A 21418-nucleotide genomic window follows, 5' to 3' on the forward strand; every position below is an offset into this window, starting at 1 on the left:
ACCAACTTTTCTCTGATTGGCTGCCCCTGTCAAACAGAAGATTTGAACAGCAGGTGGGCGGGGCTTCTGTAGTTGGAGTTTGCTGTGTGCCTGAGAGGGTCACAGTAAATATATCCCCACTTGGATGCCGGTTTAGCTCATTTGGTAGCGCAGGTGACCCATATGGCAAAGGCTAATTCGGACACCTGGTTTGAATTTACCTTGCTCGATCCTTTGCCCAGATTTTTTTATGTTATTGCAATAAAGGCCAAGAATCTACCTTAAAAAAGGGTATTCCTCTCTAAACATTCTGTAGAACAAACCATAGATAAACTTAGCATTTAGGGATTATTCTCATATAAACTGACCTTATTATTCAAAACTTTGGCCATGTTTATATCAGTGTGTGGTCTGTAAAGGTACAAGAAAAAAATGAAAGAAAATATAAAGTACTGGAGAGCGCAACACACTGCACCATGCACAGCACTCCAAGGATGCAACCACGGGGTTTGAGTCAGTGAGCTTTCATTTCCTCAACAAATGATGAAATTAATAATTTGTTGCATAACCAAGATACACTGTGCTCAGTTCGAAAAAATTTTTCCCAAGGGTCCACTTGAGCTCAGGCAGTTCTCTGAATCTTTTAAATTATCCTGCAAACTGGGTTCTATCCAACCTTCAAAGGAAAAGTCTTACACTTATTTATTTTTCAAGAGTGCAATTAATAGGTTTGCAGCTGACAAGCTGTACAAGGGGAAAAAAAAAAAAAAAAAACACATTATGCCATCATTGTTAAATGTACAAGACAATAAGGACAGATAAATGTATTTACATAAAAACGACTCGCACACTTGGAAGAGGCGAGGGGAAAAATATGTACAAGTCTTTTTTAAAAAGGGGGGATATAAGAAGCGAGTTGGCGCTTTTTTTCTTCTCTGCCGGGTTCAGCTTCTACCTCCGCTGTGCGTCAACCTGACCATCGTCTGCTTTCAGCTGCCAGCTGATGTTACTCTGAACAAAATGTTTAAGGCCGTCATAGCCCTGAGTGAACAAATACTCCAGGTACCAATTCCATGGCTTGGAGTGCTGAAACACACACACACAGAAACATGTCAGGTCAGATTGCAGACATCTGAAGATTTGTGTGATCAAAGATGTCTCTATTAATCTATGAAACATGACCGATGCACATCAAACTACACCTGAACTTTATTATAAATGCAGGGAAATGAAAAGGAAGCTCTCATACCTTTATGGAATTGAGGTCCATGTCCTTTTTCCCCGGCCAACACTGATGAAAAGAGAACATTAATATTTATCGACAGCCAGCCTTCGCGAATCTCACAGGATCACTGCTGGATGATGCAGTTGGACCCAACCAAAAAATAAAAAAGGTGCGGATATTATTAAACTTGATGAAAAACCCCATCTCACGCTGCACTCATTAATAATAAAATCTCCTTCTGTATTAATGCATCATCTGTGAAAGATACATTAACACCACATTTAGCTGGTCTGTAAGATGAATAACCGCGCTGCCTGCTGATTCAAATTCCCTGTGCGGTATGAAAATAAGCATGGGTTTTACTGTAGCATGTAGGATTCAATCCAAATCAAGACAAATGACGCGCACTCACCTTCTGGTGAAAGTTGACCGCGTAGCTCATGAAGGCAGGATGGTGGACGAGGTCGAAGCTCGACCCGTACTGTGGCACGTTACTCTTGAGAAGCAGCTCCTCTCCCAGCTGTACGCCCATCCCTGGATGAAACATTCTGGAGTTCCACAGGCAGTTGACCATGATGACGACGTAGTGGTTGAACTCACGGAAAGTCTGGCGGCTGATGTGAAAGGCCTGCTGAGAAGCACATTTCCAAAAGGAGAAACTAAGAAAGTGGAGTAAGAGTATAGCCGAACTACAGAGATCTGATGCTGTGATGATTAATCTGAATACCATTTACCAAGGCTGTTTTACTTAATAAAGGCTGCCAATGACATTTGCAGGCACACATACTGGCTTGACTGACATGTAAATGGTAAATGGCCTGTATTTATATAGCGCTTTACTAGTCCCTAAGGACCCCAAAGCGCTTTACATATCCAGTCATCCACCCATTCACACACACATTCACACACATGTACTTTCAAATTCGCAGCTCACAGTGACTGCTGTAATAAAGGACAACTTTAAGTTCACATCTGAGAAGATATTAAAGTCACCAGGTTTAAGTAGATGCTTGTAGACTCCTAAGGAGCTCTACTATTAAATCTACGAAAGTGAATGAAGGGGCAAAACACAGAGAGAGCATCGACTAAAACATTAAAGCAGAAAATTAATGTATAATATTGTTCACATGTTCATTTTCACATAACAAAAACAATAAGCATCAATCTTTACCTCTGTCACTTTCTCTTGGCTCTTGGCTGATGTCAAGTTCACTTTGTACCTGATGAAAATAGAAGAAAAATAAATAAATAAAAGCAATGGACCAGTGGCCTCTGTGATCATAAATCACTGCACAACAGCCAGTTCTCTATGGTCAGTCAAAACACACCGTGCAATTACGTTTTAATTTTGGAGTCACGGCTTTTTACTCTTAGCTTTGGTAAAATTATTTTAAAACCCCAGGGTGTACTCAATTAGTTAGGCTATAAGGACGTGTGTTATTAAAGCCTGGAGTTATAAATGATACTAGAATTCCACGTAAGGAAAGAATCTGGGCTTTAGGGTATTGCCCCCTGGCCTCCATCATTAATAATGCCTTAACATGCAAGTTCAATTAAGCCATTTGATTCCAATTCAGTCCCTTTATCAAATATGTATAAGCAGCATATGACATACTACATTTAGGGCATTGCTAATGTATGCATTAAGATAAGCTTATGGCAGCTTCCCATAGAGGTGCTGAGCACCCACCTGTGCATGATGTAGGCCAGTCGGTCCACGCTGACGGGGTCAGTGGCAAACAGGGCTGGGTAAAAGACTCCAGCTGGAGGCATCACTATGAGAGGGAGGCCATACTTCAGAAATGTGTCACAAACCTGCGGGAGGAGAAAAACATGTAACAAACACCCACAGAGATTAAAAACGTTAAAGCAGAGGCTCAGACATAGAATATGCATCCCCGCTGAACCTTTTAGAAAGAGTGTGCTCTGCTACAAGTTGATCTTTAAAGCTGTTCAGGGAATCTCATGTTCTCTCCCTCTACTTGCATTTTGCTAAATAAGACTGGGCTTGTGTTTTTAAGGTGTCAGACCCTACAAATACCATCATTCTGCAAGGTAGGGGTGGTGAAACATCTCGAGGATGTTTTATTTTTTGTGTCACTATATAGAGACAATAACAAATCGCAAACACAGATTATGACAAAACAGATAAAATCATTAACTCCAGCTTCTTCTTCTTTTTTACCGTCTCATAGAAGTCCAGGACGAAGCTGAGGAGGAGACAGTGACAGCCTTCAAGCTGAAGGCCCACAGAGGCCAGTCGACCCACAAAGTGAATCAGCTCCATCACCGAATCCTTAAACCCCGACAGAGTCATGTTTCTGGAACACAGGGCAAAAGAGAGTCACTTTACCCAAAACGGATGTTAAATGACACCTGTGACAGCCTTTAACTCATGTCCTTTGAAACTTTGTTGCAGTTTTTCATATAAAAACACAGGAATCTATCCAAAGCAGCTCACTGCAAACACAAATGACAAACACTGAATCAAACAGATACAAACACAATGCGTGATCAATGATTTCTTCAATGAGTTGTACACTGGGTAAATACCACAGGTGAACTTGGAAATGGCACTGAGTAAAATGGATCTTTCCACTGACTGAAGGCATTTATTGCAGGATTAAACAAGTGATGAAGCTCAGGCATTTAAACATAATTGACTCGTACGCCACCCTTCAATTTGGAAGCTAGAAAATCGTTTCCCTGGAATATTAAGGTGCCACTTGTTCCCAAACAAATTTCAAATAAAGGACTTGTATAAACGAGCTCAAAACCCAAAGGGAAAACATACAATAAAGACTGATTTGCTTTAGCTGCCAGTGGATAACAGATGGATTCAATTCAAGATAAATAGTTGCAACATATACAAATGTCAGTTGTCTTTCAAGATTTAACGTAATCAAAAATTAAAAAAAAAAAAGTTGCAACAAGAGACTTGACATTTAACTTAATTTGCCAATAATCAAAATTAAAACTACTGTTTTGTCCTTGGGGAAAAGTAATTAGTCAATTAAGGCACAATAAATAAAAAGCCAACTTCTATGAGAAAGCATTTCGTGACACAAAGTACAAGTTTCAAGCATCAAGAAAGCAGGAAGCAGATGTAATTTTATAATTAGGTTATCATATTTGGCACTTTAAGTTCTCAGAACATGGGTGTCTAACCAGATATCCGCTATGTATTACATTACTTGGCCTGCAGGATGTGTCATTCACTCCCTAATAAACTTAAGCTTGAGGTCTGGCTTCTTTCTCTTTACAGTTCTACCAATATTCAAAAAATCCCATCTCAAAGCAACAGTGAAAAACTATATCATGGATTTTTTTTTTTAACTTCTAGGCTGAAAATCTATAATTCCATATCATCAGGTTGTTCTAAAGGCTTTCCAAATCTAGGATTACATTCAAAATCATTTACATACAAAGCCTTGAATGATCAAATTACATCATCATATTTTAAAGACCTCTTAATAATTTCGAACTTTCCTTTCTGATAAAGCCTATAGTTATGGTTTAAACCGAACCATCCACTGCTTATACTCCTACAGGCTCAGGCGGAACCTCCCATGATGTACTGAGTGTTTTGTTTCGATACCTCTCTTTTCTTTCCTCTACGAATTTCTCACTATTGTAAGCCATTAACTTCTGTCTGCACTCTCCTGTAGTTTGTGTTTTGTTCTGTTTGCTGTTCCTGGTGTTTGTATTTTCCTCTGCCTTGTCTTCAGCTGTTGGTCGTGCTGACAGTTTTTACTTCCACGAGCAAAGCCTGTAATCCTGGAGAAGCTACGGAGAAAACAACGGGGTCTCAGAGCAGGAGCTGTTCCAGCGATCATCGTGGAGAATGTGAGGTGTTTGGACAGTACTATGGATGAGCGCGGTGAGCTGACTGAGCCCCAAGGGGGAACACAGAGAGTGGAGTTTGATGTGCTTCATGGAGTGTTGCAGCGAGGCACTGACACACTCATACATACGATTCTGCTGCAGGACTCTGTCTTCCTCCCTACTTTCTACTGCATGCTAACGTCAGATTGCTAAATCATCCAGGTTTACTTCCCTTGAAGTGACTATTGCTCAGAAAACACGCTATATACATGGAACTAAATATAACTGAACAGATGTGAAACTCACATGGACGTGTGGCTGTTGAGGCTGATGTCCAGGTCGTCTTCCAGAGCATAAATGGAGTGCCAGGTCAACCACTTCAACAGCATATTGTTAAGACACTCCATCAGTCCACACTGCAGAGATACAAACACGAAAGAGAGAAAAAGAACCAATTATGCAGCATGTTAAACACTGAACTACTCAAGGGCTTTGTTGCGCTGTTTTTCACTACTGCATTTTTTTTTCCTAATAACTTTGAACAGTAATGGGAGCAAGTTTGATCTGTTTGTGTCTGCGAAAGAAAAGCCTACCTTGAAAAACAGCGAGGATGTGAAGAAAAGCTGCATGAGAGGCTCAAACAGAAGCCTTCTGATCTCTGAAGGGGGAGACAAAAGGTTACTATTGTACCTGACGTACAATTCAATGCGTTACAGTTCCCTACATAAAGGACAAAATGACAGCTTGCTAAGATGAGAACATGACTGTGATTTTATTCAAGTGCACGACAAGATCAGAGAGAAAACCTGTGTTATGTAAGTGTACGTTGACAGACATAAGGAGAGAAAATTGAGCTGTGAAGAAAGACGGTCATAGAAAGCAGTGATCTGTGGAGGTAACACTCACGGGAACTTGGAACAACTGGAATGTTGCTCAGCAGGCCGAGGATCTGCGGACGGAGTAGTGAGCCGTCCCAAACATTCAGAAATTTATAGAGGAAAACCTCTGAACTGGAAAAGCCCTCCTGTTGGAGAAAATTATGATGTGAAATAAATCTTTGGCTCAGCGTTGGTACACAGCACGTATCAGGTACGCGTGTGGCGCCAGGTTAATGAGCATCAGAAATAATGACGATGTCAGTGAGCTGTGGACGTCGCTATCAGGGGCTCACCTGCAGAAAGTGCTGTGCAGACAGCAACTTGTTCAAAAACTGGAGAGCTTCTTCTGAAGTCTGACTGGGTCCTCCATCGCCACAGAATAAAAACTCTTTAAAAAATACAGTCAAAAAGGGTATTTACTGCGTGAAAAATTCAGAGCACTACAAAGAGGACAGCAGGAGATTTCAGATGCACTGCATCTTCACACGGAGACATATTCTCATATGTCTTTAAACCCTTCTGTAAAAGAATCCCTTTAACATGGCAACAAAGTTATGTTGGGGTTCAGCTCAAGGTCAGCTCTGCTTTTCCTCTAACTTCTAGAAAGAACATGTCACAGCAGTTATGTAGTGTGTAGTGTGCGTTCCCGACTTACCTTCGTGAAAAGCGTAGCCTAACCAGAAATTGAGGCGAAGGAGGGCAGACTCATCCTGCACACAGTCCAGGTACTGCAGCGCCAGACTGGAACCCAGCAGCGAGCCCATCTGAGCAGGCAGCTGGTGGAAACACATAAAGCAAAATTATGATTAAGAAACTAAAATAACCAGAAAGACACATAAAGACAACAGGTACACAGAAGCAAAAAACAAATAAACAAACACAGAAGCTGAAATAAATAAGAGTGTAAGAACCAACAGATGATCGTGTCCTTATCACAGGGTTGGCCACCAATCTAATTTTAAGCCAGTTCCTCGGTATCTGGTAATCCCCATACTGGGACACTTCTTCCACCACACTGGATAGTTTATACAGTCCCTTATTGTGGCTGAACAGCTGCCTCTCAATATGGGGACTTTGTCAATTTAATACACGAATTAGAATGAGAGAAAGACAGACTGTAAATGGACACAACTCAGCTCTTCAGTAATTATGGAGCAACTGTATCGTTAAACTGAAAAAGCACCATTCTGCTTTTGACAACAAGAACGCCGGCCGTGAGGGAAATAATCAATGATCCTTTGTCAATGCCGTAACCGAATAGTTTTATGAGGGAAATTGATTGTACTCATCTGTCTTTCCTAACACGTGGCAAAGCACCACTCTCCCTGCCATAAACACATTTGGCACCAACGCCCTCCAAGCCTTATTGTCCACGTTTGCTTTGTGGGCAGTGAAAGAGGTGAATTTATGTAGCATGACGCATAAAACCCTGCAATCCTTTTAAAATGACTTACATTGGTTTATCAGGTCACTGAATCTGCAGGGCAAATAGACATTTATGGAGAGGCCTCTCTAAATGACCATTTGCTTTGCAACTTTGTCCAATGCATTACTCGGATACATCTCCACTAACATCCCTTGCTTTCATTACTCATAAAGGACAAATAACACGCTGATGATATCTGTAAAAATAAAAAAGCAACAGCCTGTTTAAAAAACAAATGACAAGCACTCTGCTCATGAAGTCAGTTTGTGCTCTAATATAATAAACAGCCACAGGCCACTTACGCTGTGGTTTCTCTAGGTCAAAGTTTTTAATGGCCAAGCACAATAAACTCATACAAATACAACAGTAACACAGCGCCACCCTGTGGCCCAGAGGATATATCACAATTTAAACACAGCTACTAAAGGGAAAAAAATTCTTATGGACCAGTCAGACTTGAGGTGTTGTGCCATTTTGCATCAATAACATGTCTTCTTTCCCACTTGTGAAAATAAAAGCCCAAAATACACATTTAGATATTTTTACTGCACTTTCTCTGCTGTTTAAGCAAAGTAATAATGTTGGATTTTGTGTATGTAATCAAATGGTGACGCTTCAAGTGTATGTTTAAGTAAAGAATTTATTTTACTAGTACATTATAATTGTATAACATTCTATAAATACTTGTACTCTGATCCAAAAATCCTCACTTCAGTAGCATATCCAAACTTTCCAATTTGATATCTATGCGCCCAAAGTTTTTACTGAGTCACTCAAAGCCTGCTGAACTGGTGACTTAAATGTGATTTGATCCAAGATCGGGATTTCTTGCCAATTTACACGCATAATTTAACTGGCAATGCCCAGTTTGCATATTTAAACATAAAAGAAAATTCCTAATACAAAAAAAAACTTCTGTAATGTAAGTAGTCACCTGAGGAAGTTGGTATTTTTGTTATACGCCTGTTATGAGACCCCTTAAAAGGACTTCTCCTTCTCTTTTGCCTTTCTTGTGAACCTGCTGTGGGGGCTCAGTATGAGATGCTGCATCTTTACATATATATTCCTTATGAAAAAGCCTGTTTAAAGCCACAGACAGCTGGAGTCCTCACGACAGAGTATTCTCTCCTGTTTTACTTCGTCCAAGTCCACTTTAAACTTGCTGCCTGGGCGCATGCATAGTTGACGAGTTATAATATCAGTTCTCCACAGGTGAGTTCCTTGCACTCACTCTTCAATGACGAAATTTACATGATAGGGACCCAAGCAGACACAAAACGTATAAAACCCGTTTAAGCCACAAGTTCTTGCCATCCATTCAAGTAGCCAGTGTACTTGTTCTAAAAGTGAAAAAGTAATTTTCATTATATATTCTCTTTTCTCTTAATTCCATGTTAGTAGTTTAGATCATAGATTTGTCTTTTGCTTCACTATTAGTCCATCCTGAGACCGCAGTGTTCCTTTGACAGCTGTCATCACTGCTGGTGTTTCTTGGTAGTTAGGAAGAAGGGATTCTCATTTTCCTGCTGCATCTGATTTACTGGGACACTTCAGTGGCCAACTAGAATACATTATATTCTGTTGCTGAAATGATTTACAGCTGATCTGTAAAATTGAACTAGATAAGAGGAAGCAACACAGCGAAAGAGTGTCGGCACTTGACAGATGCAGAACTCTGAGATTTATCACAAGAGAAATTACCTCTATACGATGCATATTTTCCAACAGCTGAGCAAAAGAGTGGAGCTCCACCAGTGGGACCATCCTTCTGCTGGAGGACTGCTCAGACTGAGCTTCTTTGTTCAGTGCAGGAATCAAAGCAGGAAATTCCAGGTGGCAGTGTTTCTAAGAAAGAAGCAGAAAGTAAAAAGCAAAGGAGTTAAAATCATGATAAACTGCTTGAATACAAATAATTATGTATCTCCTTTGACTAACAGTTCAAAACACAATGATAATGAACGGAAGGGAAAAAAGCATCAGGCAGCACAAGAAAATGTACAAAGTAATCAAGAAAATGATCTGCAGTGTACATCTGAATGAAAATATGCCAATTTTTTTTGCTGGCACAAATAAAGTACACACTAATGTGAACCTCCAACAAATGAAAAGCTGGGAAGGTACTGTCAGGCAGCAGCAGTAGCTGACGGTTGGCTACAAACCCAATTAAAAGATGCATACCCTTTTTCTTGGGTTGGTTTTATCCTTGTTTGTGACCAGACTCATGCTGGAAGCGCCTTGCAAACCGTTCCTCTTCTGGACAGCAATCAATGCTGATTGCCAGGGAGAAATGTGGTTCCTAAACCCACTCTGCAACAAAAGATGAAAACCACCATGTTTGCTTTGTTTTCCAGAGAATGGTCGTATTCCAAGAGCAAGTATGTTTTAGGTACAAACCTTCATCCGTGATGGAATGGAGAGTGTCACCAGTTCAGGGCAAAACACTTTGTAAAGTGACAGTAGGTGCAGGAGGAAAGGCTGTCTTCCCTGAGAAGAAAACAATAAACAATCAGTCCCATCTTTGTACTCTGCATCACATTTTTTGTTTCTTTCATAATGAGATGCGCGACATGGGCAACTGGAGGGTAACTGTTTATGGGAAAATTGTGCCGTTGCATTTCTGCAATTAAATTCCAAAATGATTCTCACACTGAGGAAGGAAATAATGAAATTCACTTGATTAATGACGACATCAAAACTGCAGGATGCTTACCAGTTTAGATTGTAGTTCCAGTAGCTTCCTGACTCTGAAGACTCGCACTACCGCGACAAAATGAGATGTTAAAAAACCTCAGAAAAGTGATGAGGAAAAAGGTGAAACAAAGAAGTAAACTGAAAAAAGGGAGAATAGTATTTTCATAGTATAGGGATCTGATTTCAAGGATAAAAGTATTTGGCTTACCGCTTTCCTTTCGGGTCAAAAGGTACAAGAGATGGCAGATGAAAGGACACTGAAAAATTTTGACAACATGATTAAACAATTCACACCTTTAAAACATAACTATTTATCTTGCCAGCTGTTAAAAACACAGTCCAGCTTAGTGAAAAGCGTGCCTGACATGTGTAAATGCCATCGGATTTGTCTAAACAGTCATTTCAACCCATTATTATAAAGATCGCCAGCACTTACCAGATTTTCATCTGTGACAAAGTTGAAGATGAAGCCATAAATTGCTCGTAGCTGGTCCTTTGCATCAATCATATCAAATACAGTCAATACCCACTTTATGAAAAGAACCTGCATGGAAGAGAAGTAAGTTTGATGGTCGTTAATGTCACACTCTTATCAAATAGAACAATGAAATTATGTCTTCAGTGTGACCCCAGGAATAAACAAGGCATAAAACTAAACAAGTCTGAACTTCAAAACACACCAGAAGAACTTCAGAAGTGGAGTATTTGAGCCTGAGTTGCATTTTATTTTGAAAATTGGCTGGTATCTCTTAACTGCTCCTACATCTCACTTCCTGCGCTTTTCAGCTGCTCTTTGGAATCCCAAAATATACCTTGTGCTAATTTTAGTGTGGCAGAGCTGAAAAGTTGGACTTGGTGGATTTACAATCATTATACTAAACAGACACGACTGGAGCTCAAACAGAGATGCAACACAGCCAGACTCACGCGTTCCCTGGACAAATATTCCTCCAGACAATAATTAATGAACAGAAAATGAGAAGAAGCTTTAGGCACATCAAACAAAGTTTTACTGCCCCAAAAGTTAACTGAATCCCTAAAGAAGGATTGGAAGTTATAATATTTCCTTTAGTGCAAATATTTTACGTGCACTTACTTGAGTGCTGATGGGCATCTTGCCAACGCTGAGCCAAACCACTGCTCGAACAACAGCCTCCTGTGGCACCACAGAGGCAGGAATCAGACACTTGAGCACCCGGACACATGGAGAAGTCCCTGCACAGAAAATTCAGAGCAAAATTTATCAAAAGAAGCCTTAAAGAGTGCAGAACGACGTAATATCAAAGACATTACCACACATTTTTTCACACTGTCCAAATGACTGTACAATTAAAAGAATGAAACTCACATCACATCGATTAGAAATAATAATTCTTTATAAACTATACAATTAATATTATATTACTATATAGATCTTTTCAATTAACCTTCACAATATTACATTGTGGAAGACTACAATAGATCTGTTGTGCTTATGCTCTCTTTTTCTATTGACAGTACAAAGACTGGCAGGCTTGGTGAATTGTTGTTTTCAATTAAGTGTGTCTTCAGTTAAGTGTGAAAAGTGTAACCAAAAGTACATTTGCTAGGTCCTCAATCTGACAGACTCCTGCTCTCTATAATTCTGTTACACAAGCCCATCCTCCCTGCTGGAAATTCCCCAATTTACCCAGTTTGAGGCTGATGCAAAGACAGTCTTACCCATACGGAGGCTCATGGCAAACTCCAGCATAATAGAAACTGCTTCTGGGGGAAGTCCCTGACTATAGGCCACCTTTTCCACTTGCACCAGGTTCTTCTCCAGCTCATCATTCCCCAGAACAGGAGTCCCTGCTTCAACTACACGGAGGAGAGGTGACATTGTATTAAAGTGTGTACATTTATATAAATGGAAAAAACACTTACACTGATATTTCCTAAAAGACTTCAGGAAAGACATGATTCTAAATTGCCCATAAGTATGAATGTGAGTATGAAAGGTTGTCCGTCTCGATGCGTTAGCCATGCGACAGACTGTCAATCTGTCCAGGGTGTACCCTGCCTCTCGCCCTATGGTAGCTGGGATAGGCTCCAGCCTACCCTCATAAGGACCAGCGGAAGAGAATGGATAGATGGATGTAAACAGTTTTATGTAAAGAAGTGACTTGCAGGGCCTTAAAATGGAATGTGTTAATGAGCTGAGAAGCAAACAAAACAAAACAAAAACATAAACAAAACAGTTTCACACACTAGAATAAGTCAGCAACTTTGATATCGGATGACAGGGTATGAGCTGATATAAACAGTTTGCTTCATCAGACCCCCCAGAAAAACAGTTTATTACATGTTTACTCACTGCGACATAAAAACTGTCTGTTTTCGCAATTTAGCTCAGTGTTAAATCCATCATCAAATATTCACGCATTTGCTGGCTTCTCATTAAGAATAACAAAAACACACCACAGCGCTGCTGTCATCTAGAGTCAAATCACAGAAATAATTTAGACTTTTCCTGGTTACAAGGACATTGGGGGTTATTTAGATACAACACAGCTCCAGGGTGAAAATATTTGTCAGATTAGTTAAAAGTAATAACAAATTAGTTGGCTGATGCTAGACAATGTTTGATGCTTTATTGCTTACATGCTAAAGTATTTAATCAGAAGGTGTGTGGTACATTCCTTTTTCTGCATTTTCAAGAAAATAACAAAAAATACATTAAAAATGTGAAGACAAAAACAACTAAAATGATCTAAAATAAAACATCCAAGTGATGTCAGTCTCTTGAATCATTTCATCCTTGAATCCTTTTATGCCAAGTTAATTAATTAATGCATCCAATGCCTTTTAAGATGTTTAATAAGTTGCAGGAACCAGGGTCACTGTAGGCAAGTAATTCAGGAATGCATCACTAACAGTGCCTTTAACCACTTCATCACTAGCACTAAATAGAACTAACATAAAATAACAAGAATAAGAACACAGATGGTGAAGATATGGAAGAGAATCCTGGATGAATAATTAACTCATATCTAAATATTTATGAGAGATACTAATTTCTGGAGGGAAAAATAAAGCAAAGAGTCAAAAGAGCACAATTAAAGAAATATAAAGACTCTTGAAAATCACATGAGATGGTTCAAAATTCAATACAACACAGTTTTTCAGTCCTGTTGTCATGCACCACAAATGTTCAAAGTCATGCAAAAACCAAATCATGGGAAATCCACTTGTACTGGAAAGAACTGCAGCTCCACATATTCTTTCTGGTTAAGAAATGCTACACTAATGTCTAATCGGCTAAAAGACTATAATAAAGGTTGTGCTCAATTATTAAAAATGATGAAGTTAATCAAATTTCTGACATGTAGTAAAGCATAATGTAGTGTGTTGAAAGCCTTTTTACCCAGTTAAAGTTACTTGTGACTGCCGTAGGTCTATACTTTCCTGTTCATGTAAATACTGGAATGTTTGTGTTTTCAATGCTGGCTTAATACTAGGTCTGACAGAAGATTGCTTACCTGCTTGTTTAAAAATAATGATGATGATTACCCGTCAGTAACTACAAGTTACATCACCACTCCATTGGCTGCAAGTGATATTTTAGTTGAATATTTACATCTTAGGTTGTTTAAAATTACTGTAAGACTCTTCTAACCACCTATTTGAAGGAAATCCTCCACATAAGTCAACAGATTTTGAAATACTTAGTTCAAAAGAAAGCTATCAATCTACTATATTTGTCTGGGTTATTGATTTAATTCATTAACCCTGTAGCAAACTGGTGGTCTGTCCAGGGTGTACCACACCTGTCACCTTATGACACCAGGGATAGGCTTCAGGCCCCGTGACAATGAATTGGGTAAGCAGACGATAAATCGATAGATGCCCCGATGGATGGTTGGTTTAACCACATAAATCTTTTAGAACAAATTAATCTATGTTTTCACTGAGAATGTAAGAATAATAGCCCTGTGATACAGTTGTGACTCACTCGCTGTCAGCTATGACACGGAAAGGGGCAAGTTGTTAAGGAAATGATTGGATGAGATGGATAGTAAGAGTGACTATTTTTCCATCTCAATTCAGCGAAGCCTCTCAGGTCATGTATCAACTTTTCGTCCATGATTTCAGGATGAATCCAAGTCGCTTCAAAATCCTAAAGCTCTACTCCAAATGCTCCCTTTTACATATGTTAACATAAAATATTAGAAGCGCTTTAAAATATGCAGAATTCCAAAGCCCACTGTGATCCCAGTAAGTAAAACAATCAGCTCTCTGGCAACCTCCTTAAAAACTGAACTGCAGGAGATTCATAAAAGTGGAAAATATTCCAGAGCTGTATTACCTGATTAGACAACACGCGTACCCTAATAAAGAACTATATGTGCACCACATATAAACATCAAGGCCATCTTCATTGACATGAGCAGCAGTCAATTAACTTCTAAATATGGCATAACTACACCGAACCAAAACCTGCTTAGGGGAAGTGGGAAGACGTTTTTTCAAAATAAAAGATTAGATTATATTACTGCAAAACATACAGTAACAAACTTTGGGTGATGAGTAGAGACTTTAATCAAATCCAGTGAAATACATATTTTAATTTGTTTAGCTCACAACGACTATGACTGACTTAAAATTGCTTGAAGTAGAGCTTCGAGATAATACGAGTCCCACAGACGTATTAGAGTATTTTCCTCATTCTTTCTTGTTTTAAAAGAATATCCATGCAATCAAGTGAGAGGTTTAAGCGAGCTTGCTGACCCCTTTGTGTTTTGGCACGACACAATGCCTGTTACCTAATAGCCAAAGACGCTGATATTTTGGCTTCCCCGGGGTCCCAATGCTAATACAGGGGAGGCGTATGCTAGCTAGCTGCGTTACACGCCACATTAAATACAAAAGTAACGAAATCATACACTTTTTTTTCAGGCCTCGTTGGATTTTCTCCATCTGTTTTCTGCTGAGGTTAAACACTGTATAGTTAGTAACAGTAACGCCACAGCCTGTTGTTGGGCGGAGGTTTATATTTAGACGTACCGTCAGAGAAGTATTTCAGAGCTAAAACAAACGGGTCCTCCGCCTCGTTCTTCCTCCTCTCCTTTTCTGCAACTCTTATACTTCTGTTACCGCTCCGACTGGACGCAGATTGGTCGCTTACAGACGATTGGTCTGAATCCGACAGATTTTGCGTTGCTGCCATCTCTACATTGCCAAAACTTAAAAACACGGTAACCCCCTTCGTCTTCGGCCATTCAAACAAAACTCAAATCATCCGCGCGACCGTTTGCCCTGCGCTTGCGCAGTCTGGGCTTCCCGTTCTGTTGCTTCGCGGGAGTTGTAGTCCTTTCGTCTTCCACCTCGCTGAGTGCCCATCGTTATTCTGTGCCTCATAGTCACTGGTGTAGATTTGTTCTTCATAATAAATGTTTTACATTTTTAATAAAGTGATGAACAGAATACAAAGGGACCGGTCAGATATCTTAAACACTCTGTGAACAAAGAAGCTGACACTCTAAAATTACTCAGGTATCTATGGGTTGCATTTATTTAAGAGCCGCAGGCCTAAAAAAACTGGACCCTATTTTGAGAAAGCAAAAATAATGCTGTGTGTTTACCCTAACTGTATGCATAGCAAGCCACTACTGCTCACTCTGTTTTCAATCCGTTATATGTTTGTAAAGCACATTTTTTGTGAAAATGCAGTTTACATTCATATGACACTTATAAAGAACTACAAATTACAGATTAATTACAGATAATGAACTTAAGGAGGGTTAGAAGCCTTCATATCAACCTAGAAATAGCTGATATATAGGCTATATCAGTCTTTTAATTTACTTTGGTGCTCACAGCAAAAAATGTCACTTCATTAATGAAGTTACATTTTAGCACCTCATATCTTGCCAGCCATTCTTGAATCCTGTAGCCTTCAAACGCTTTGTCCAAAATTAAATACCAACACTTCTGAGTCTTCCTACATATAGACGCCAGATCCTTAGTCGAATGCAGTCTACAGTGGGAGGACAATATCCCAGATGTATACAATCTTTTTTTTTTTGTAGAACAAAGCTATTTTAATGCCCTTCTTGACTCAACTCCAGAGGGATTTATTTCTCCTCCCTGTATCAAACTTGGCATCTTTTGATTGTTTTAGGCAAATCTGTAAACCATTACACTATAGATCATCTCACATATATTCTGTGGCATAATTTCCATGGAATATTGATTGTTATGACCCAGTGATGTGTTTGTTGGTGTTGTGCCTCCCACCGGAGGATGGTGGCGGTATTTTCCCTTTTTTCTCTCCTAGGAGGTGGACACCTGGGCGTGGCTGCTAGGTATCTGGGTGGAGTCTCTACACACCTTCCGACTGGATAATTGATGGACCACCTCCAGTACTTAACGTCCGGATGACAGTCACCTGGGAGTGCTGTTTGGAACCCTGTTGACTCGGTCACAGAGTTGTGTGTTGTGTCATTGTAGTGCAGGCTGGAGTATTCACGTGTACCTCTAGCCTTGCCATGTAAATAATTGTAAATAAGTTAACCAGTGGCGGTCACTTTTTTGTTCCTTTGCTGTATAACTTTCACTGTCGCAGCCTAGTAGGCGTGAGAAGCCGTTTTCTTTTGTTGAACACGTTTTCTCCTGTTTTTCGTTAGATAGTTAGGTAAGTGACTTGTCTTTTGTTTTGGCTTCTTTTTATTTTGGTGTAGGGAAGACTAGGGATTGTTTTATAGGGAGTTTTGTTTATTGTTTTGGCATTGCTCACTGCTGATGAAAATAAATGGCTGCTTAAATACTTAAAAAAGGTGTCGTTGTTGGGGTTTGTGCGTGGGTGGGAAGTGAGTGGGGCAAACTATTTGTTACGTTTATTTACTTGCCGGGACCAGAACGTAACATATTGGGGGCTCGTCCCTTTGGTGGTTCTTTTTGTGGCTTGTTTTCTTGGTTGGCGGTTTTTTCTTGTGTTGGGGGGGTGTGTGTGTGTGTGTGTTAGGATGGAGTTTAAGTTGGAGGACTTCACTCTGAGCCCGTCTGCGGAGAAGTTGGACAGGTGTAAAAAGGCTGACCTCTTGCTTGTTGCTGAATTCTTTGATGTGACTGTGCCATCGACTGCGAAGAAGAAAGAGCTTAGGGAGCTCCTGTGTGTCCAGTTGACGGACAGGGGGTTGTTTGGTGAGCCGGGTCCTGCAGGGGGGGTTGAGCTGGGGGCTGTTGCTGGTGTTTCTGCCCCACTGAAAGATCTCCCTTTTCCACCTAGCCCTTCTGTGGAGGAGCTGCGGTTAACGCTGCGCATTAAGGAGGTGGAGCTAAAGAAACAGCAGTTGGAGGTGGACGCTATGCACTTGAGGATCAGGGCTCTGGAGGTGGAGAGGGGAGCCTCTGTGTCTGCCAGTCCTCCTGTACCTCGGTTAGCCCCGCAGTCACCATCCCCGCAGGTACCCTCCCCGGAGTCATCATCCCCGCAGGTACCCTCCCCGGAGTCATCATCCCCGCAGTCGCCATCTCCGCAGCCACCGGCCTTGATGCCAGGTGGTGGCTTTGATGCGAGTAAACACATCAAAATGGTGCCGGCGTTTCGGGAAACTGAGGTGGATTCGTATTTCACAGTGTTTGAGCGTATCGCAGGTGCGCTGCACTGGCCAAAAGATGTGTGGTCTCTTCTACTCCAATGTAGATTGGTGGGGAAAGCTCAAGAGGTGTGCACCGCTCTTTCTCTGGAGGACAGTTTTGACTATGATATGGTGAAGGCTGCTGTCCTGCGTGCTTACGAGCTTGTGCCAGAGGCTTACAGGCAGAGATTTAGGAATGGAAAAAAATCCGCCAACCAGACCTATGTGGAGTTTGCCAGAGAAAAGAAAACTCTGTTTGATAAGTGGTGTCATGCTACAGAAGTAAAAACCTTGGAAGACCTGCGTGAGTTGGTGACGTTAGAAGAGTTTAAAAATCAACTACCAGACACTGTGGTAACCTACTTAAACGAACAGAAGGTTACGACTCTCGCCGCTGCTGCTATACGGGCTGATGAGTTTGTGTTGACACATAAAGTGGTGTTTTCGGCTCCTGCTCACGGTTTTCCGTCTTCCGGTGGCCCGCCCCGATGGTCTCCAAGGGGCACCCGCCGTGCCATTCCCTCATCCGTTGAGAACCGCGTGTGTTTTTTTTTGCCATGAGCAGGGACACCTTATTGCGGTTTGCCCTGCTCTGAAGAGAAAAGAAATGACCAGGGAGGGTACATCTCCTTCCCCAATAAACCTTCTACAGACAAACTCTCCTACTTGGGGGGAGGTGATGGCACCCGAAAATGATAAAGTAGATAAGGAGTTTAAGCCGTTTGTGTCAAACGGCTTTGTTTCCTTGATAGGAGAAGATCGGCGGACTCCTGTCAGTATTTTGCGAGACACTGGTGCGAAACAGTCGCTCATTCGTGAGGGGGTCTTACCGTTTTCAGCTCAATCCTGTTGTGGGGCGGATATGTTAGCCTGGGGAGTTAGGATGTGTGTAATACGGGTTCCTTTACACTTGGTGCAGCTTTCGTCTCAGTTTTTGTCTGGTGAGGTTAAGCTTGGGGTGCGACCCCAGTTACCGGTTGCAGGTATTGACATCATCTTGGGAAACGATCTAGCTGGCGGCAGTTTTTCCGTCGCCAGAAGTAGTCGATATACCACTTACAGATAACAGTGGTTTCGATCGTGCCACATCAAAGGCTGTTCAAACCGTCAGTGTAAAGACATTTAGGCAGAGGAGAGGTGCGAGTGGATCCCAGCAACAGCAGCAGCAGAATAGGAGGCAGCCCAAGGGGACGAGAAGAACAAATATTCAAACCACAAGGGTCGCTGAAGCCACCATGCAATCAGACCCAAGTAGATTCACTTTTCAGGACAGTCAGCAGCAAAATGCTGAAACCAGGCCACCTGCTAGAAAAAGACAAGGACCTCGACGGCATAGGGACCGCAGAAGAGGCCAGCTGATGGTGGCTAATGCTCCATCTCCCACCCTTAAATTTGACACAGACTTTGATTTTGATTCCTCCAACGCGCAATTCATTAAGGAGGCGCTTGAGAAGAAGTTACAGGAGGGGCTGAATCTAAAAGATGGGAATTCTGAGGGAAGGGAAAAGGAGGGGTTGCAGCTGAGTTCAGGGGAGGATCATTTTGGTCCAAAGTGCTACTATGACAAAGCAAAGTTTTTCTTTGACAACATCTCATCTGATAATGGGCTCAGACTGACGTGGGCAGAGGAGCGAAAGCGCAATCTGGAGACTTTTGGTGTCCCTGGGCGGTTCCTGAGGGGCCAAGGATTCAGAGGTGGACGCCAGTGTTTTGGGGGCGGGTGCAGTGCTCGTGCAGGAGGATGAAAATGGCATTGACCACCCAGTCTGTTTCTTTTCTAGAACATTTCTAAAACAGCAACCAGCGCCTCATGCGTTGGTCCTTACTCCTACAGGATTTCAACATTGAGATCCGATATATAAGAGCTTAGAGAATGTTATGGCTGATGCCCTCTCTAGGTCGTAAATCAAACATCTTTGTGTGGGGTTGGATGTTTGATTTTTTTTGGGTGGGGGAAACTGTTATGACCCAGTGATGTGTTTGTTGGTGTTGTGCCTCCCACCGGAGGATGGTGGCGGTATTTTCCCTTTTTTCTCTCCTAGGAGGTGGACACCTGGGCGTGGCTGCTAGGTATCTGGGTGGAGTCTCTACACACCTTCCGACTGGATAATTGATGGACCACCTCCAGTACTTAACGTCCGGATGACAGTCACCTGGGAGTGCTGTTTGGAACCCTGTTGACTCGGTCACAGAGTTGTGTGTTGTGTCATTGTAGTGCAGGCTGGAGTATTCACGTGTACCTCTAGCCTTGCCATGTAAATAATTGTAAATAAGTTAACCAGTGGCGGTCACTTTTTTGTTCCTTTGCTGTATAACTTTCACTGTCGCAGCCTAGTAGGCGTGAGAAGCCGTTTTCTTTTGTTGAACACGTTTTCTCCTGTTTTTCGTTAGATAGTTAGGTAAGTGACTTGTCTTTTGTTTTGGCTTCTTTTTATTTTGGTGTAGGGAAGACTAGGGATTGTTTTATAGGGAGTTTTGTTTATTGTTTTGGCATTGCTCACTGCTGATGAAAATAAATGGCTGCTTAAATACTTAAAAAAGGTGTCGTTGTTGGGGTTTGTGCGTGGGTGGGAAGTGAGTGGGGCAAACTATTTGTTACGTTTATTTACTTGCCGGGACCAGAACGTAACATGATGCTTAACTAATTAATGTAACAGCCATATTGGACTTTATGGATTGGTTAGAATATTTTTGATAACTCGCCCTTTTTCCAGTCTTTTCCAAAACTGGCACAGAAAATCTTCAGATCAAGCCTTGCAGAAATCAGCCTTGTCAGGTGGATTTTTTTTTTTAAAAAATCTGTCATTTACAATTTAAATCAAAAGCACAGTCGACAAACATCAAGTGGGACTTCGTATGAACTTTTGGAACAAAGATTGTAGCTCATCCCAAAATATCAATGTGGCAACCACGATAACAGCTTGTGAAAGTGTGGTGCTTCAGTGCCTCCTTATTTATCCCCTTTAGAAAAACATCTTTTGCAAGAGAAAATAATGCCCTCCTGTAATTCAGCAGCAAAACCCAAAATGCTATGTCTATCCTGAATTTTTTTTTTCCATAGTTATATGTATCTATGTTAGTAAATATGCCTGTAAAAGACATGTCCATATCTAAGAACACGCAGGGCAAAGGATCTAAGATGCCTATGCCATTTTGCAGGGATTGAATTAGTTTTCCAGAGATCATATTATATTTCATTTACCTAATATTTTCTTCAGTATGCCAGAAATCTCAGCTACAACTCACAAACAAATTTCTCTTTTCATGTGGACAAAGCTGTTCTGCAAACATCTGTCATAATTTGCCCTTTGGGGAATGCATAATGCATGATTTTTAAAGCGTGTCTTCTTCTTATAACTTTCATCCAAACTGTAACAAATATCCCATCCAGCTTTCATGCTCAGCAGGAGGAAAAGTGGCTTAAGACAAACAACCATCAGAGCCAGTCTGTACAGTGAGCCTGTTTGATTGTTGCTCATATGAGGGCTTTTTTTTTTTTGCTGTGTCAGACACAGCTTTGAGTTTAGGCCATCAGGAGTCATCTTATGAGAAAATTCACATAAACAAAAAAAGATGCGAAAGTCAGTCCCTTCTGACAATAATAACTTAATGCCAGCCTGAGTTAAGCAGCATTTTATAATAAACCAATCTATGTGCAATGGACAGAATAAAATGACCAAGACTTCTCTTGCAGAGCTGTTGCACACAGTACTTTTCTAGGTAGTATGTAGGATATGTGCTAATATGAAGGAATTACTTTGACAGGGACTGGCTGAAGTTATATAACAAGGCG

General features: G+C 41.0%; 2 protein-coding genes across 3 annotated transcripts; one reads left to right on the plus strand and one right to left on the minus strand.

Moving 5' to 3' along the window:
* Nucleotides 1-666: 666 nt before the first annotated feature.
* Nucleotides 667-15309, minus strand: cenpi (centromere protein I). Of its 2 annotated transcripts, none has more exons than XM_085432985.1 (20): nt 15050-15309; nt 11726-11863; nt 11121-11239; nt 10461-10568; nt 10233-10281; nt 10044-10090; nt 9728-9817; nt 9512-9640; nt 9035-9178; nt 6563-6683; nt 6201-6295; nt 5936-6053; nt 5623-5687; nt 5336-5445; nt 3390-3525; nt 2895-3019; nt 2376-2424; nt 1617-1832; nt 1229-1270; nt 667-1065 (listed from the first exon to the last, which is right to left on the minus strand). In XM_085432985.1, exons 1-20 carry the CDS (start codon nt 15210-15212, stop codon nt 931-933), a joined length of 2199 nt encoding a protein of 732 aa, XP_085289111.1. In that variant the 5' UTR covers nt 15213-15309; the 3' UTR covers nt 667-930. The 2 variants fall into 2 exon arrangements, with proteins under 2 accessions (XP_085289111.1, XP_085289107.1); XM_085432981.1 differs by having other exon boundaries at nt 1617-1835.
* Nucleotides 15310-18304: 2995 nt separating this feature from the next.
* Nucleotides 18305-20249, plus strand: LOC146717909 (protein LSM14 homolog B-like). The gene is made up of 2 exons (XM_085467318.1): nt 18305-18397; nt 18639-20249. Exons 1-2 carry the CDS (start codon nt 18305-18307, stop codon nt 19368-19370), a joined length of 825 nt encoding a protein of 274 aa, XP_085323444.1. The 3' UTR covers nt 19371-20249.
* The last annotated feature ends 1169 nt before the right edge of the window (nt 20250-21418 follow it).

Source organism: Copadichromis virginalis, linkage group LG2 (assembly GCF_057382275.1).
Source record: "Copadichromis virginalis isolate Kocher_CV1m ecotype Utaka linkage group LG2, C_Virginalis_male_GT1.1, whole genome shotgun sequence".
NCBI lineage: Eukaryota > Metazoa > Chordata > Actinopteri > Cichliformes > Cichlidae > Copadichromis > Copadichromis virginalis.

What these genes read in the sequence shown, in the direction of transcription:
- cenpi (XM_085432981.1), bottom strand. Translation starts at nt 15,212, where the DNA reads ATGGCAGCAACGCAAAATCTGTCGGATTCAGACCAATCGTCTGTAAGC. An exon ending in TCCTGGACTTCTATGAGACG is followed by an intron (nt 3,020 to 3,389) that starts GTAAAAAAGAAG and finishes CTCCTCCCGCAG; the next exon opens with GTTTGTGACACATTTCTGAA. An exon ending in CGGTCAACTTTCACCAGAAG is followed by an intron (nt 1,271 to 1,616) that starts GTGAGTGCGCGT and finishes TCTTTTCATCAG; the next exon opens with TGTTGGCCGGGGAAAAAGGA.
- LOC146717909 (XM_085467318.1), top strand. Translation starts at nt 18,305, where the DNA reads ATGGCACCCGAAAATGATAAAGTAGATAAGGAGTTTAAGCCGTTTGTG. An exon ending in GAGAAGATCGGCGGACTCCT is followed by an intron (nt 18,398 to 18,638) that starts GTCAGTATTTTG and finishes GAAACGATCTAG; the next exon opens with CTGGCGGCAGTTTTTCCGTC.